The sequence below is a fragment of the Setaria italica genome, chromosome IX (genome assembly GCF_000263155.2).
Source record: "Setaria italica strain Yugu1 chromosome IX, Setaria_italica_v2.0, whole genome shotgun sequence".
In the NCBI taxonomy this organism is placed as follows: Eukaryota; Viridiplantae; Streptophyta; class Magnoliopsida; order Poales; family Poaceae; genus Setaria; species Setaria italica.
This window is the reverse complement of record NC_028458.1, coordinates 55,116,210-55,134,277: the sequence shown is the minus strand read 5'-3', so window position 1 is coordinate 55,134,277 and position 18,068 is coordinate 55,116,210. Positions and strand designations below refer to the sequence as shown.

The 18,068-nt window shown below is 48.0% G+C and overlaps 2 protein-coding genes across 2 annotated transcripts; both read left to right on the top strand.

The window, feature by feature from the left end:
* The first annotated feature begins 3,209 nt into the window (after nt 1-3,209).
* LOC101763794 (alanine--glyoxylate aminotransferase 2 homolog 1, mitochondrial) lies at nt 3,210-6,328 on the top strand. Its single transcript, XM_004985474.4, has 9 exons — nt 3,210-3,594; nt 3,945-4,175; nt 4,268-4,438; nt 4,702-4,845; nt 4,946-5,125; nt 5,231-5,456; nt 5,582-5,695; nt 5,796-5,882; nt 5,974-6,328. The coding sequence occupies exons 1-9, from the start codon at nt 3,364-3,366 to the stop codon at nt 6,015-6,017; spliced, it is 1,428 nt and encodes a 475-aa protein (XP_004985531.1). The 5' UTR covers nt 3,210-3,363; the 3' UTR covers nt 6,018-6,328.
* A 5,214-nt stretch (nt 6,329-11,542) lies between these two features.
* Nucleotides 11,543-16,590, top strand: LOC101763385 (nuclear pore complex protein NUP96). Its single transcript, XM_004985473.4, has 6 exons — nt 11,543-11,867; nt 12,255-14,812; nt 14,970-15,093; nt 15,386-15,531; nt 15,609-15,706; nt 16,008-16,590. Exons 2-6 carry the CDS (start codon nt 12,350-12,352, stop codon nt 16,192-16,194), a joined length of 3,018 nt encoding a protein of 1,005 aa, XP_004985530.1. The 5' UTR covers nt 11,543-11,867; nt 12,255-12,349; the 3' UTR covers nt 16,195-16,590.
* The last annotated feature ends 1,478 nt before the right edge of the window (nt 16,591-18,068 follow it).

The window sequence follows — 18,068 nt, the reverse complement described above, 5'->3', positions numbered from 1 at the left end:
ATCACTCGCAGTTCAAGAAGAGACCCGGACAGGAGAGCGTGCACACAAGAAGCCATTTCTTGTTGTGGTAGACCAGACCGGCTCTTGGAGAGCCTGAGAGGAGGGAAACTGGGACAGGCTACCTCAGTCGGAGAGAAAAGCGTTTGTTTATGAGTTCCGAAACCCTGGACGGATGGGACGGGATGGAAAGCCGAGATCAGGATCCACCCAGCCCAAGGTGTCGCCGAGACTGGGAGGAAATGATGTTTTCGGAGCGATTTGAGGAGGGAGCAAGCTTTCTGTCTGCGATGTGAAGGGCCGGTGAGGTAGTCGGGCGGGCAGGCCGGTGCCCACATAATGAGGACCCTGTCCTGGCGCGCCCTAGAAATGTGCTTCACTTGTCTTGTCAGTCAAACGGCGAGCTCCGATCCGCCACTCCCAAGTCCAAGCAACCACTATACTAGGACAGGCAGCTGCGTACTGGTAGCACAGAGCCAGGATTCCGTCCCTCATCAACCACTTAATCGTACTCCTCCTCCTCTTCTTCAATGACGACAAACAAATGCACGGCGTATTAATACTAATAGTTTGCATTGATTGTTAGCATTAGTCTGCAATACATGCATGCCACGTGCTCGATTGGTCGACTCTAGTGTACTATTTGTTTTTGCAGTAGTGTATCTTGAAAGGGAGTGACTTGTAATGAGAAGGTAGCTAACTAAGCACGCCGATCCATCCACTTGCCGGACAGTAGGGGGATCGCCGGCCGGCGTTGGCATGATAGTGGCGCGTCGCTGTCGGTGCCGCGAGGCGCTGCCGTTGGATCGGGGCACCGCGATCCGGGACGGCAGTTACCGGCACGAAAGCGAGTCCCAGCCTCCTGTAGGCCGGGCAGGCGCGGGCACGCGCTGCCTGCCGATAAGATGGTCCTCCCCACCCCTTCCCCCCATCGCAAAACGCAATGTACAGATCGATCCCACGCGCCGCTCCCGCGCAGGCACTGGACCACTACAGCGACCCGGCTCAGGCCCGCGTCCACCGCACGGAAGGAGGAGGAGCCACCAGGCACCCGCCAGCTTCCATGGGCTCAACCGCCGCAGATCGCAGAAACGAAAAGGCGCTGGGTGCCCTGCTCCACCGAACTTTTCGCGCGGGTGCCTGTGGCACTGGCGCTCGGTCCTCTCGCCTGCCCGGGGTGCCGAGGCAGCGCGGGACACCGCAGGACGACGGCCCTGTTTCCGGAAGGAACGATCCGGGGCGCAGCAGCTGCTAGTCGGCAAGAGAAGGACTGAACGAGCGACGCCGAGCGGGCAGGGGAGCGGAGGGTGTTTGTACGGTGCGCGACGCCACCGCGCGTTGCCCGATCGGGCCGGGGCCGCGGGGAGAGGGAGAGCACGGGTGGTCGAATCGCGGTCGGATCTAGCCCCCCGCGCCGGCGGCTGCCGCTGCTGCGACCGGCGCGCGACATGGCCCGGGCCGCGGGAGATGGATGGGGCCGCGTTTGAATGATTGAGCCGGCCGGGACCTAGCTAGCCCCCCGCGACCGAGCCCGTGTGCACGGGCCGCCCGATACTCTCGTTGGGCCCAAATACGTGTCCAAGTAGCCCAATTCCTGATGGGTCGCGTGATTCTATTTTCAGAAACCGATCCAACTGTCTCTTTGGAGGGAGAGGAGAGAGAGGCAGGCAGATGGCAGCCGCATCTCCAAATCTGCCTAACTAATCCATGCTACTGAAACCACACGGGAGGTCGCGCAGGGACAGATGCTTCGCCGCTGTGCTTTACGTCCAGCACCACCATGCTTGCTAGCTCGTAGAAAAAATTGTACCGCAACAATGCTTCAGTACAGACTTCACAACCCCGTGCGTGGTTTTCCAGAGTCTGCAGTCTGGACGCCTGTTTCAGAACATCAGCTTATGCATTGACTAATGCCTAAGGGATCCCAACGCCTGAATGTATGGAACAGATAAGTAGTGAAATAAATCACCTGATTTGTCTGTTGTCTCTATGGACAAATGTAGATGCCAGACATTTTGGTTCGGGAAAAATGTCTAGCGTTCATGGCCGCGCGTTACTCTCTGAAGAACTTCGGCGACAGCTGACGCACCGAGTTCTCTGAACATTCACAACCTCACAGGCGCGTGCAGGGACCGTGTGCATGCGACGCCTGATGTATCATCTTTCACTATGCTGCTTGACAGTTGAGAGATTCATCTTACCTGATGCCTCAGCTTGTCTGCAGGATAACTCCACCCGCATCCAACTTAGCAATCCATCGAGGTTCCAATATCCAAACAGAGCCACGGAGGATCCATGCTCAGCAAAATCCAAACTGACTCAAGTGACTCTGAACTGCCGAAAGGCAACAGCTAACGGAGTAACGGGAACTGGCTTCCAGCATCGTCCAAGTCGTAATGCATCAGCATCGCTGAAGATCCAAACGAGCTCGTAGTAGTACGCCACCGCGAGACATCGGAGACCCTGATTTAGAAGACGGAAGGGACGCGGGGAGCTCATGTAGGCAATTGGCTTCGCCAAAGGCGTAATCTTCAAGTGCGTGAGAGAACGAGGAAGGCGGATCCAAGCGTACGAACCATCCAAGCGTGCGTGAGCCATCACCGAGAGGGTATTTTGATAGGAGGTGCTAAACTTTAACAGTGTTACATCGGATGTTCGTATGCTAATTAGGAGAATTAAATATGAGCTAATTATAAAATTAATTACAGAACCCTGTGCTAATTCGCGAGACGAATCTATTAAGCTTAATTAATCCACCATTAGCAAATGGTTACTGTAGCACCATATTGTCAAATCATGAATTTAATAGATTCATCTCACGAATTACACTCCAATTGTACAATTAGTTTTGTAATTAGTCTATATTTAATACTTCTAATTAGTATTTAAATATCGGATACGACGGATCTTAAACGCCACGCGCCCTGAATAATTGCCCGGCAGGGATCAGGAGCTGTACCAAGATAACCATTCTTTAAGGTAAAAACATCCTCACGCCACGGGGAAAGACCGAAAGAGGCTCTCGTCACGGTCCACGACGTGACTCACCACTTCGAACAACTCTCCTACTCCTACACGCCACCACCAACCCTGTTCCCCGGCGCAGTGGCCGCACCTGCCAGTGACGGAGTACACGCCGCGACACGTCAGGGAGATAAAGATCCCGCCAGATGCGTCCCTATCGGAATCTGGACCTTTGCCACGTCACTGCCACTGCGGCGGGGGCGGCGGCGGCGGCCACCCACTAATCCTTCCCTCCCCCCTCGCGTGCTGATCCCACTCGCATTGCCCCCTATCTCCTCATCCAACCAACCAGCCCGGCGAATTCAGAGTTCGGATTCCATTCCCGGTTGTTCTTGTTCGTCCATGGCCGCCTCGCTGCTTCGCGCCGCAGGCCGCCGCCGGTGCCCGGCGGAGGTGCTGCGGCGGCTGGTCTCGTCGGAGGCGGCGCCCGAGAGGGCGCCGTCGCGGACGCCGCCGGAGATGCCGCCGTTCGACCACCAGCCACGCCCGTACGCCGGGATGGGCGGCGCAGAGATCTTCGAGAAGAGGAAGGCCGTCCTCGGCCCGTCGCTCTTCCACTACTACCAGAAGCCGGTAAAAGCTCCTCTAGATGTTGATCGTGTCTGTCTCAGTGCGAGCTGTTCTTCTTTGGAACTGTTGTTTTTCCGCGTGCGATGAAATTGATGTTCCAAAAAGTTGGGAGTTGCGTTGAACATGGGTTGATCTTTGATCACAGCAGTGTCCTGTTGGCACGTTACCAATTTACTAATCTCTAGGAGAAATTTTTTGTTCCATGTGTTAGCTTCACCATGTAACTAATCACGCCAAGAACTCTGGCAGCACAACAACCACCGCGTAGTCTTATTCTGTAGACGATGAGACAGTGACAGGATGACAGTTAAATGACACGGTGACTGAATAATTCATTTCAATCGTGTTGACAGCTCAACATTGTGGAGGGGAAAATGCAGTATCTGTATGATGAGCATGGGAAGAGATACCTCGATTGCTTTGGGGGTATCGTGACAGTGTCGTGCGGCCATTGCCATCCGGATATTGTCAGTGCTGTGGTGGAGCAGACCAAGTTGCTCCAGCACACAACCACCATATACTTGCATCATGCCATTGTCGAGTTTGCAGAGGCGCTCACCTCCAAAATGCCCGGCAATCTAAAGGTAAAGTACTGTCTCTGGGTGTGGTCATAACGAACATCATTTCAGTTACATATCTAATAGTGGGAGACTGCTTCATCTTTGGGATGCCACAGGTTGCATACTTTGTCAATTCTGGGACTGAAGCGAATGAATTGGCAATGTTGATGGCCCGGCTGTATAGTGGGAATCTCAGTATGGTTGCGCTCAGAAATGCATATCATGGTGGAAGTGCTGGAACTATAGGATTGACTGGTTTGCAGACTTGGAAGTATCCCATTCCTCAGGTTTGTGTACTGCATAATCAGTTAATGCACTTTAGAGATGGTCTACTACTAGAATTGACTCCATCACAGTGCTTATTAGATCAAAATTTCATCATACGCCTCATCTAGCTTGGTTAATTGCCTTTGTTATATGAACAACCGCTGTCATAATGAGAACGAGACAAAATAATCACTGTGGTTTCAGAAGGTGATTCTTAGTCATTAGTAATTTGTCTCTCCCTTGTTATTTCATTAATGATCAGAGTCTCATCTAAACTTTGCAGGGTGAAATACATCATGTCATGAACCCTGATCCTTACCGGGGGACTTTTGGGTCTGATGCTGCAGCTTATGCCAAGGAAGTCGAAGAACATATAACTTATGGAAGTTCAGGAAGGGTTGCAGGCTTCATTGCAGAAACATTTCAGGTATAAACTTTGAACAGTCCATTCATAGGTGTCTTTGGGTATTACTCCAAAATAACTTGTGCATGTCAAAAATCTTGTTGATTCCTTGTCATGGATGTAGGGTGTTGGAGGAGCTGTCGAACTAGCTCCAGGATACCTGAAGCTAGCTTATGACATTGTGCGGAAGGCTGGTGGCGTTTGTATTGCTGATGAAGTTCAGAGTGGTTTCGGTCGTACTGGAAGTCATTACTGGGGATTCCAGACACAAGGTGTCATTCCAGACATTGTAACAATGGCAAAGGTTATCTCGTACTCTGACATGCAAGCATGCCCCTTTAGACACTTGGGAAAAAAAACTATATTTCCAGATAGTAATGTGCCTTTTCTGTTGTTTCCAATGTTTCAGGGAATCGGCAATGGTCTACCATTGGGAGCTGTTGTAACAACTCCTGAGATTGCAAGTGTGTTGTCTCAAAAAATCCAATTTAACACATTTGGTGGAAACCCTGTTTGTTCTGCTGGTGGGTTAGCTGTGCTTAAGGTTCTTGACAAGGAGAAACGCCAGGCACATTGTGCTGACGTTGGAGCTCACTTGGTGGAGCGTCTAAAATCACTTCAAGAGAAGCACGAAAGTAAAATTTTCAAATCTCCGTTTCTGTTCATCTAGTCTTTCTCTGGTCCAACCTTTTCTGCTAACCATTTGTTCTGAAAATTTGAACTTTTCTTACTTAGCTACAATTCGTCTTGTTGGTGTCAGTCATAGGTGATGTTAGAGGAAGGGGACTCATGCTTGGTGTGGAACTCGTTACCGACAGAAAGGAGAAGACCCCTGCCAAGGCGGAAACTACCGAACTGTTTGAGAAACTCAAAGGTGCCATCTCTTACTCTCTCTATAGCCATGGACCCATGGTTGTATATTGATAACCACATGCCCTGACAGTTTTTTCCTTCCGTAATTTTTTGTTAACTAGATCTTGGGATACTAGTTGGGAAAGGCGGTCTGCATGGTAATGTTTTCAGAATAAAACCACCAATGTGCTTTTCAAAGGATGATGCAGGTTCGAACCGTTCTCCAGTCGTTAAAAAAACTTTCAGTTACTGCATTGTGCGTACAAACTACGAAACTGACAGAAACGTTGTTTATCGCAGACTTCTTGGTGGACGCCATGGACTACGCAATGTCAGGTCTCTGAATTGAGAATGCTTCTGCGTCGAACCAACACTACCTGCGACCGCAAGATGCATGGCCTGATACCGAAAGGCGGGTGATTTGATGAGCAAGTTCCTGTTTGACGTGCTTCTGGTGGTGTCATGGCGAAATAGAAACCCCCAGTAATAAATGAATGAAGGGGAAGAAAATATCAGAAATTCAGAATGTATTGTCCGGCTTGAATTAGTTAATAAATAATACTCCCTCCTCCATTTTCTAATTATGAGTCATTTCAACTTTCTTGGAGGGTTAAAGCATCTCAAGTTTGACCAAATTTATACAATAAATTACTAACATTCATGATATCAAATAATTTTTTTATTAAATATATTTTCATAATATATTTATTCGGTGCCATAAACTTTTATGATCCCGTAAAATGGTTTGATTTTTAAAAAATTGGAATGACTGGAACGGAGGAGGGAGAATAGCGAGGAAGCGAACTGGTTACCCATTAGTATAATTGCATTTTCCAATATTTACGGCTAGCAAAGTCCAGTAATACCTGCGTCTATAGCAAATTGACAACGGAGGGAGTACTTGTTTTTTTTTGAAACGAACCTGGCAGGAGAGCTGCCGATTATATTAAAAAGGAGGAATCCAGACTGGATAAGTACAATGAATCAAAAATGAAATGACATGAGGCAAAATTGAGCCAGAAGTATAAAAGAAAATAAAGCAACAATATGAACTCAGTCGCAATCAGCATCGCACCATTAGAGCGGAGAGATGTTTCGCTCCCGCCATAATCCACACGGTGGCCTCATCTTTGATCCTCTCAAAAATCATATTGACAGAAGACTCCTTGCTGTTAAATATTCTCATATTCCTTTCCCTCCAAATTGTCCATGTAACTAGCATAATCAAAGTTCGCATGCCTCTCTTGGAGCAGGAATTTGCTCCTGCTCTCATCGACCACCAGTGGTGCAGCGTATCGGCTTGTTGCCAAGTCCTCGGGTGGATTGCTGGCGCCGATAACCAGTCCGCCACCATGGCCCAGATTCTTGTTGTAACCCGGCATTCGGCGAAAAGGTGTAGCGCCGATTCTTGTGATCTCCGACATAGTGGGCAGGTAGCTGGATTCGGCCATCCCCTTTTCTGAAGTCTGTCAGCAGTCCAAAGGCGATTTTGGATAGCGAGCCAGGAGAAGGTTTTGCAGCTTCTAGGGGGCCCATATTTTCCATATCAAGCTGTCAAAGTTGGTGGAAGCCGAACCAATGAACTGTGCGGCGTAAGCGGATTTTGCGGAGTAGTTACCATCCGCAGTAAACTTCCAAGTGATTTCATCTTGGACACCCGGGCGTAGGGCTACCTGTTGTACGACTTGCCACAGAAGGACGTATTCTCGGAAGTGTTGCACCGAGAAACTGCTGTGATTTATGTTGATGTCTCGGATCCAAGTTCGGTTGTGAAGCGCATCACGTAAACTCCTGTTCTTTCTTTTTGAAATGGAGAAAATACTTGGCGCCATGTCCTTTGGCCTTTGGCCTTGAACCCAGGCACTATTCCAGAAGGAAGTCTTTGCTCCATCGCCTACGACGATACGTGTACATGCCGCAAATAATTTCCTATCCGTGTTATTACACGGAACCTCGGAGCCTACCCAAAGCTTATCTTCTGCTTTCCACTCATGCCACAGCCACCTGAGCCTCAGTCCTCTTGCAAACTTGTAGATGTTTAAAATACCTGCTCCCCCCAGTCTTGTCGGTCGGGCGGACCTTTGCCAGTTCACTTTGCATTTTCCCCCTGTTAATGTCGCCGCCCCTGCCCAGAAGAACTTCTTGCGCTTTGCATCAATTTCCTTCATCACCTCTTTGGGGGCCTCCATTGCCGACAGGAGGTATACCGCCTGTGATGTTAATACTGATTTCGTGAGTGCTAGGCGACCCGCCATAGTCATGTTCCTAGCATTCCACGCAGTGAGTTTGCAGGTCGCCTTGTCTATGACGTATTGGAAGTGTACTCTCTTGAGCCTTGACGTCGTTAGTGGAAGTCCAAGATATCGCACCGGAAAGGAGGACCGTGTGACTGGAATGTCTCCAAATATGTCGTCCATATTAAGCCCTTCGCATCTTATAGGCACCACACTAGATTTTTCAAAATTTGTTCTCAACCCCGACACTTCACCAAATCTAGTGAGTAGGTCAGCTAAGGAAATGACATCCTGCCTAGTCGGGTTTAGGAAAATAGCCGTGTCGTCGGCGTACATGGATGTTCGGAAGTTGAGGGACCTGCCTCGCAGCTTGGATATGAATCCTCTGTCAGTGGCCTGTTCCAGCAAAGCTCGTAGTGGTTCAATTGCAATCACAAAAAGTAAAGGAGATAAAGGATCTCCTTGCCGTAGGCCCCTGTTGTGCTTGATGGGGCTGTTTGGGACCCCATTGAGAAGGATCCTAGATGAAGATGTGTAGAGTAGAGAGGCGATCCAATCCCGCCAACGAATGGGGAAGCCCAAGCGTTGAAGTAAATCTAGCATATAGTCCCATCGCACCGAATCAAACGCTTTGGCGATGTCAAGCTTAAAGAATAGTGCTGGGATTCGTTGTCGATGGTAGCGACGCGCCATGTTCCTGACTGTCATAAAATTATCGTGGATGCTCCTTTGCTTGATGAAAGCCGATTGAGAATGTGATACAATGTTTTTCATGTGCGGGGCCAGTCGCATGGCGAGCACCTTTGTAATAATCTTGATGAATGAGTGTATCAAACTTATCGGTCGGAAGTCAGGGATTGCCTCGGCCCCATCCTTTTTTGGCAACAACACTACGTTGGATGTGTTGATTAATGGCAGGCTCGTGCAATGTAAGTTATGAAAAGCGTTAGCTGCGTTTATGACGTCGCGCTTTATAATCTCCCAACAGGCCTTATAAAATGCTCCGGTGAAGCCATCTGGTCCGGGCGCCTTGTCCGATGGTATGTCGAGTATTGCACGTTTAATTTCCTCCTCCGTGAAAGGTTCGGCGAGGGAGCTGAGGTCCAGACTGGGGAGATTTATGCTATCCCAGTTAACGTCCTGTGATCGTTGTCCCGGTGGTCCCATCATCGTAGCAAAGTGGTGTTGAATTATGTTTGCTTTTTCTTCGTGATTGAAAGCCCAACTGGACCCTTGCTTTAGTCGTTGAATGTAGTTTTTCTTCTTCCTTCCGTTAACCCTCCGATGGAAGTATTTGGTATTAGCATCACCTAATTTGATGTTCGTAATGTGTGATGCTTGTTTCCGTCTGACCCTTTCAACCACCGCCAGGCCGAGGATTCTTCGCTTAAGTTTGCGTCGCAAGTTCAATTCATCCCTGGTGAGGGCTCTATGTTCTTGTGCCATATCCAATCTAAGGACGACATCAGACACCATGAGAAGCTGCATCTTGGCATCCGGGTAAAAGTTGTGGCTCCAGGCTCTAAGCATTTGGGAAGTATCCCGTAACTTGTAGTACAGGCGGTGAAAAGGCTCGTGATGAGTGCATGGCTTACTCCAAGCTTCAGTTACTACCTCCTTGAAGCGTGGCAATCTTGGCCAAAACTCTTCGAACCGGAATGTCTTTGGCCGACGTGGTCCACTTTGATTGGAGAGGAGTAGTGGGCAGTGATCCGAGTGCGATGTTGAAAGTGCATGTAGAGTATGGGAGGCAAATAAGGCGTCACCTTCCGTATTACAGAACACTCGGTCGAGTCGGACAAGCGTCGGATTTTGTTGCTCATTGCTCCATGTGAAGCGGCGGTTTTGTAGTGGAATTTCCTTGAGCTCGCAATCGCTGATCGCCTCTCTAAATAGACTCATCAGTCTAGTATTTAGCCTAGAATTGTTCTTATCCGCGGCTCTGTATATGAGATTAAAATCGCCCATTATAATCCACGATGTCCCACTGGGAGGCTTAAGTGTGAGCATTTCTTGTAAGAAGGCTCTCTTTTGCCCCTGACTGGATGGTCCGTAGACATTTGACAGTCTGAATGTTTCGCCATCATGTAGTGAAATAGAGGCTGATAAATGAAACATCCCCACAGCAATCTGTGAGACCTGCACTACCCTCTCATCCCACAATATCAGCAGTCCTCCTCTTGTACCTGAAGCTCCTGTGGCCGGCGCGAGAGCGTTTTTGTTTAACCTGTACCCACCTAAGTAGGACGAAGTGAAGTCATCTATCTGTGCAAGCTTGGTTTCCTGGAAGCATGCAATGGCGCACGTTGTGTTGGCCACAAACTGGTGAACTACATCCCTACGGGCTTGCTGATTGAGACCCCGTACATTCCAACATAATATATCAACGTCGGGACCGATCATTTGAAACAGCGCGTCGCGTCTCAGTGCTCTTCAGGCCGAGGCATTCTAACCCCTGCTGACGGCCGAAGGACGTACAGAGGGTGTCACAGAGCAACGAAGATGATTTGCAAAATGTCAGGTGCAACATGTTCTGCAGCTTACAATTACAACCAAAGTGAATAAGTCTTGCAACATATTGAAAGCATACAATAAGTCTTGCAACACACAGCCGCCATCTTGTCATGGACGCACAAAAGGTAGCACACAGGGACGTTATCAACATCCTCAAAGTCGCACACAAAAGTACTGGGAGAGGAAACAGCAACATGTAAAATGTAGAGTGCAGCGGGGTGGTCATCTTGATTAAGCTACAGGAACCGTGGATGCCTCCTCCAGCTCACCGGCACCCTCACCGAGGATTGCCGCCATGGCGTTGTCGGCGTCCTCCAACTCGTCATCTTCCAGGTTGAACATTGCCGTCATTGCCGCGATGATGTCCGCCGGCAGCGCTCCACTGTACATATCCAGATATTCCTGCAAAGCACGTTCCACCGGCAGAAGATCGTCAGAGAGGAGGCCAAGTTTGCGGCAGAGATTTTGCTGCGCTCTCTGGACGGCATTCATCGGGCGTGCATTTGCTAGACGCGAGCTGCGCCGCACCGCAGACATATCAAAAGTGCGACGTTTGCGCCTACGGGGGGCCGGACTTGGAGAACTTGCCTGCTGTGGTGGTGGCGAAGGCAAAGGCAGTACCGGGCGGGGTGGTGTCACGAATAAACTTGCAATGCCGGGGGAGGCTTGAGTGGTCGGCGCTGTTGGAGTAGCTGCAACCTGTGCGGCATCAGTTGGAGTAGCAGCAGCCTCCCAAAGCGCCTGTTGGGATACTTAGAGAACACTTGGCATCAAACTGTAATGTTTCCCTTTTTCCAAGAGTGATTTTCGTCACTTAGCTCGTTCTTCAAACCTGCTGTCTTCTTGTCTCAAAATCAAAATTCATTTGTTAGAATCGCTCTAAAAATATTTCTTTTTAGAGGTAAAAAGTGCCATTCTGAAAAATGTTCTGGTTCGATTTAAACAGAAGTTGGACTCAGGCCCGGTGCTGGATATGTGGGTTACGGGCTGGCCCAATTATCTCATACCGCAACCAGACAGTCAGCCCGATATCTCAAAAAAAAAAAGTCAGCCCAAGCCTCATGCGTTGGAAGCCCATCTTCCCGGTCTGCCGTCGGCATTGGAAGCGCATCCTCCCGGTGGGTCTCTCGTCGGCGTTCCCGCTGCGCATCGCAGCCTCTGCTCGGCCACTCTCCCGTTCGTACCCCCTCCCTGGCTCCTTCCTCCTTAAACCCTAGATCGGGTCCCTCCGCCACCCGTGCGTCCTCGTCACCGCCGCCGCCGCCGCCGCCACTGGGATCTCGCTGACCTCCCCTCTTTGAGGTCGGTTGCAGGCCGCAAGTACGTCCTCGGCTCGTCCCGCGGTCGCCGACTCGCCCGTCGCCGGTGCCTTACCTACGCTGCCGCGTCCTCCCTCGGTACCTCCCCTGTTTCCCCCTCTCGCCGGCCGACGCGGCGACGCCCACGGTTCGTAATACGAGCTCGCAACAGCTATTTCTGCACGAGTAAAAAGTAGGATTTCAGTTAGTTGGAGACATGCTGTTCAATATGTGCCTCTGGCTCTGAGAAAAGTTAGCGACTAAAGTCAACTGATTTGAGCAGCTCAGTATGGATGGTGTTCTTGCTAATCCGGGGTTTTGGAAGCCATTTGAGTTCCCTTCTTTCGTGTCATCTGTGTATGTCACTTCTGCATTGGTTTGTTGGAGTAGTGATTCCTGTATATAGCTTAACTGGAATCCTGTGAAACTTTTAGCTTGTCATTACTTAGCACTCCCTGGCTCTATTTCTAGCATTGACACTCAGTAGGCCCTGGCATGTGCTCTGATCTCACCATGAACCATTTTTGTGGAGCAGGGCTAGTTGGGCATGGAGCAATGAAGTACTTGGGAGCACGGCAGGGATCCCTCACTCACGGCTGCTGACTCTGGGTTATCACCTCATCATCACCCATGGCCGCCGGTACTGTGTTCCCTGTTCTGCGCTCCTCCGAGTACTTCACAAGGCCGTCGATCGATGAGCTGGTTGAGAGGGAGGAGGCTGATCCTGGCTACTGCAGCAGGGTTCCGAACTTTGTCATTGGGAGGGCTGGATATGGGCAGGTTAGGTTCCTGGGCAACACTGATGTGAGGGGGATTGACCTGAATGATATTGTCAGGTTTGACAAACATTCTGTGGTGGTTTATGAGGATGAAACTGGTAAGCCGCCTGTAGGGCATGGCCTAAATAAAGCAGCGGAAGTGTCATTGCTGCTGAATCTAAAGGATCTTCCGGAGCCCAGTATCCTTGTTGAAGTGCTAAGGTGTCGTGCAAGAAAGCAAGGTACTAGGTTTCTCTCGTTCAATCCAGTGAATGGTAAATGGAAATTTGAGGTTGATCATTTTAGTAGATTTGGGCTTGTGGACGAGGAGGAAGAAGATGCTGTGATGGATGAGGCAGCTGTTCGGCAGCCAATTGCCGAACTAAGAGAAAGAGACCTGCCTTCAAATGGTTACGAAATGGAGCTTTCACATTCATTGCCTGCTCATCTTGGGCTTGACCCTGCAAAGATGCAAGAAATGAGGATGGCTATGTTTTACAACGAGGAAGATGATGAATATATGGAGGATGGGTTCCCATCTGATGAGAGGTACCTTAGCAGAGAAAGGATGAATGTTGATTCACCCACTTCAAGTGGTAAAGGTTCAAGGTTAAGGTCTGTCTCACCCTTGCACATGTCTTCTCAGAAGGTTGGCAGGAGGTCTATGCCTGCTCGGAAAGAACCACTCGCTCTTTTGGAATACAGTATGAATTCTTCAGAGCTTGGTCCATCGACTCAGGGTATGCTTATGTCTGGGCAAAACAAAGGATTTCCAGTGAAAATGACCAAGGTTAAAGGCTTTAAGCTTCAAGCTGAGCAAGAAACTCCTGTTGCTGGAAAAATGTATACTAATTGTGTAGTGGATGCTGCTTTATTAATGGGTAGATCGTTTCGTGTTGGTTGGGGACCAAATGGTATGCTTGTTCATTCAGGTAGTCTGGTCAATAGTCCTGGAACTGGCCTATCTTCGGTTATTCACATAGAGAAAGTTGCAAGTGACAAAGTTGTGCGTGATGATAAGAACAAGATTAAGGAGGACCTAGCAGAACTAGTCTTCTCTGATCCAATGGACCTACACAAGAGTCTTGATCATGAATTTCTGGAGACTGAATCTGACTTGTTCAGACTAAAGCTTCAGAAAGTTGTGGCAAATCGTTTGGTTTTGCCAGACATCTGCAGGTCATATATTGACATCATTGAAAGGCAGCTCGAAATCAGTGATTTATCTATGTCTTCGCGTGTGCTGTTAATGCATCAAGTTACAGTCTGGGAGTTAATTAGGGTCTTGTTCTCAGAAAGAGCAAATGGAAACCAGTTGGAGCCCACAGGAGATGATGGTCAGGAAGGCATGGTTTTAGACAGGAAAGAAGGTTCTGTCAACATAGATCTTGAAGCACTCCCTTTGGTTAGGAGAGCAGACTTTAGCAATTGGTTGCAGGACAGTGTTTGCCATCGGGTGCAAGGCGAGGTGGGTTCCTTAAGTGATGCCAGGTACTTGGAGCTTATTCTTCTTCTTTTGACTGGTCGACAATTGGACTCAGCCGCAGAAGTTGCTGCCTCAAGGGGTGATGTCCGGTTGGCTATCTTGCTAAGTCAGGCAGGTGGATCAATGTCAAATCGATCTGACCTTTCTCAACAACTGGATCTATGGAAAATGAATGGCCTGGATTTTAATTATATCGAGGAAGACAGGTTGAAGGTATATGAGTTGCTTGCTGGTAACATACAGGCTGCTTTCCTAGATTCACCAATCGACTGGAAAAGGTACCTTGGTTTGATCATGTGGTATCAATTACAGCCTGATACATCCCTTGATATTATAATTCATTCCTATCACCATCTCCTTACTGAGGGCAAAGTTCCCTACCCTGTTCCTGTATATATAGATGAAGGACCACTTGATGAAGCGCTTCAGTGGTCCCCAGGCGACCGTTTTGATATCTCTTTTTACCTAATGCTTCTTCATGCCAATCAAGATGAGAAGTTTGGGCTGCTAAAAACTATGTTCAGTGCATTCTCATCTTCATACGATCCCTTGGACTATCATATGATATGGCATCAACGTTCAATTTTGGAAGCTATTGGTGCTTTCAGTTCAGATGATCTTCACTTGCTGGATTTGAGTTTTGTTTATCAATTACTTTGTCTTGGGAAGTGCCATTGGGCTATCTATGTCATTGTACACATGCCATATCTTGATGACGCCCCATACATCCATGAGAAGTTAATCAGGGAAGTTTTATCACAGTATTGTGAGTCATGGAGTAAAGATGACGCTCAAAGGCAATACATTGTGGAACTTGGTATACCAGAAGAATGGATGCATGAAGCTCTGGTGAGTGTTTTTTTTTGGCTTATCACAAATTATGTAATGCTCATATTTGCTGAGTATGTGGCCCTTAAAAAGCATTGCAAATATTTTGTGATGCCAGTTGGTTAAAAATAGAAACATTACACATGAAGCATGTTTAGCTAATGAGCTCTATATACAGGCTCTTTATCATGAATACTATGGAGATCGTCAGGGTGCACTGGAGAATTTTATTCGGTGTGGCAATTGGAAGAAGGCTCATACTATTTTCATGACCTCTGTTGCTCATACTATGTTTCTGTCATGTAAGTTTTCCTTTACAGTGCACTGAACAAATATTTTAGTGAATACCTTGATTCAATGTATTTCCTGTGCATAACTGTGCTTTTTTTTGAAAACTTGCATAAATGTACTTTACCAGAAATTGAGCTTGTTCAATAAATTTACTATTCCTTTTCTCTTCATTATCTATTTGTTTATATGCTTGGTGGAGGTGTCCTTTTCATTTCCCTTCTGTTTTTTTTTCAATATAAACATGTCATTCTTGGTGCTGCGATATTAGTATGAAATCAATTTATTTCTCCATATTTGGTTCAGCAAACCATCAGGAGATCTGGGAGATCACAAGTGCCTTGGAGAATCATAAATCTGAAATTGCTGACTGGGACCTTGGTGCCGGAATATACATTGATTTCTACATTCTAAAGAACTCAATGCAAGAAGAAAGTGCAATGGATGATTTGGTATGAACCCTTTCTTCAGCTACTGTAACATTTCTTTGAAGATATGTGAATGAAAGCAGCATTACTTCATCTTTCAGGATCCACTTGAGAAGAAAAATGAATCATGCAAAAGTTTCTTCGGCCGATTAAATGATTCATTACTAGTATGGGGAAGCAAATTACCTGTCGAATCAAGGTAACATTTGATTCTTCAATATACAACAGATCCACCACCGAAGAAACTAAGAACCAATCTCCGCTTTATCATTTGCTTCTGTTCATGTTTTAATGGATTTGGTCCCTTTGTTGCAACTGAATTCCATATAAGCTTATGCAAACTCAAGCTACCTGAGGAAATCCACTTTTATTATATTAACTATTCAAAGTTCGGCTGGTTAACTCTATTTTGAATTCATCAGCATAGTGTTTGCAATCCTTTTAGGTTTTCTTTCGGAATATTTTCACGCCGGGCTTGCTGACAGTGTCGATAATGGCAGGGCATGCTACTCGAAGATGGCAGAGGAGCTATGTGAGCTTTTCATGAACGCCCCAGGCGAAGCAATGAATCTACACATGGGATGTTTCCAGACGATGCTGAACGCTCCAGTCCCTGATGACCGCAAGTCATCGTACCTGCAGGAGGCAGTCACTCTCTTCACCGAAATTCTGTGCAGTGATTCATGAGAGAAGTATCCGTTCCATCGTTTCTGTAGGCTGTTTGGGACCCTTCTTTATGATCTGCAGTGTTTAGACATGGCTCCTGTTCAGATCAGTTTCGGAATCTGAGTGAAGGTTACCTCTGAAGCCTACAATACACCGAAGAGCTTCCCAGGCACGTGTGGTAGAAATGTATAATCTCCCCGGTGAATTGGCATACCGTGTAAACCCCTGAAGACATGCAGCGGGTTCTTTTTTTTGTTTGCATAGAGTATCAGGTCTTGTAAACTGTTGACTTGTGAGGCTGTGCCCATCAACGTGCTTCCTCGGTTTCTTTTTTTGTGATTACGAAAAGAACAGCTTACAGCGACCTTTGTACGGGTACGTTGAAAATTGAAGAATCCGTGCAGTTCTCTCTCCCAAGTAGAGTGTTGTTGTTCTGGCGTGCACGCTTGATGATAAAGGTCACGCTGTTGGAGTGAACCAAATCTGCTTAATTATAGCAGAAGCTTTGTTAAGCTTCTGGTTTTGCTTACGAAACAGAGACCCGCTGCCGTGGCCGAATACCGGGGACGGATGGCGACGCGGCACACATGGTTTTCTGGCTTTTGTGGTGCGGGAGGAAAAGATGGCATCTTTATGGCATCAGGCCGCAAATCCCCTCCTGATCACACGTCACTGCACACTGCACCCCCTGAATTGCGGGGTCGTTTACTCTGCAATTCAGCTATGAGATTCGCTGTTTCTGTGGACGGTTAACTCGAGAAGTTGGGTTGTCTTTCCTGCCGAATGCCGATGGTGTGCGGTTTAGTGAGATGGTTTAGAATAATCTCAACGATGCAGCTCGGTAGCCCAGCTGTCCGAGAGAAATGATAAGATGATGAGTTGATGACTCAGCTAAGGTCTGGATTTGTCATCTTGATGACCTAAGTAGGCCGTGCTTATGAAAGAAAATCTCAACCAAGTCCCCTATAATACTAGTACTGTGTACCTTATGGTTGAAAGCACCGACAGGCACCCAAGTGAGGTGTCCCAGCACCGCCCCTCGGTTTCTAGCTTAGGAACAGTCTAGAAAGAGGAAGATCGGCAGCATCAATCACGCAAGCCGACTGCTCGCGGTCGCTCATCCGCGCCGCGGAAACGCACACAGGGATCACGAGCATGTGCAGATTCCAAGAGAAAGATACCGTGACGCGCGCGGACACACGCGCGGACATGCAACATGTTACATGTGACTGTTGGTTTACCTTCGCATCGCATCGCATCATCACAAGATGGAGACGTCTCCTCGCCAGGACGTGAAAGGATATCTTCCCTGAAATCTCTTTCACTTCTTCCCTGATGAATATCTTCCCGTTTTCATAGACCGTAACCAAGCGTGGCAAATTATCACCCCTGCTTTCATCGTTGACAGGGTACCGATAAAGTGTTATGCTGACTGCTGAGACAGACCCCGTCAAAAAGAAAGAAAAAAAATTGCTGACACAGGAGGAGGTGGTGCTACAGAACGTGCAACACGCAGCGGCAGTGCGCCCCCCCCCCCCAAAACACCCCGGGGAAACATGTTCTCCCTCCTTTTCCTTGGGGGAAGGAGGGGTCTCAGTGGCGATCCTTTGATCAAAATCGGCCACCGGACCACGGGAATACAAAACATGCTTTTTCTTCTTCGATCCAAAAAAAAATGAACACCCTAGTAACACCACCACATTTCACATACAAACTTTGTTAATACGGCGCTGCTTAGGGAAAGGTCAAAACAAAAAGCCGGGAACTGTCTTCTGACTCTAGTCTCTTGGTGTCATGTTGAACATATTTGGTTTTCTTGTTAGTCACGCCGCAAGCACCTAGAAATGCTACTCGCCTAGCCAGATGTATAGCATATGCAGGCTTATCAGATAGCT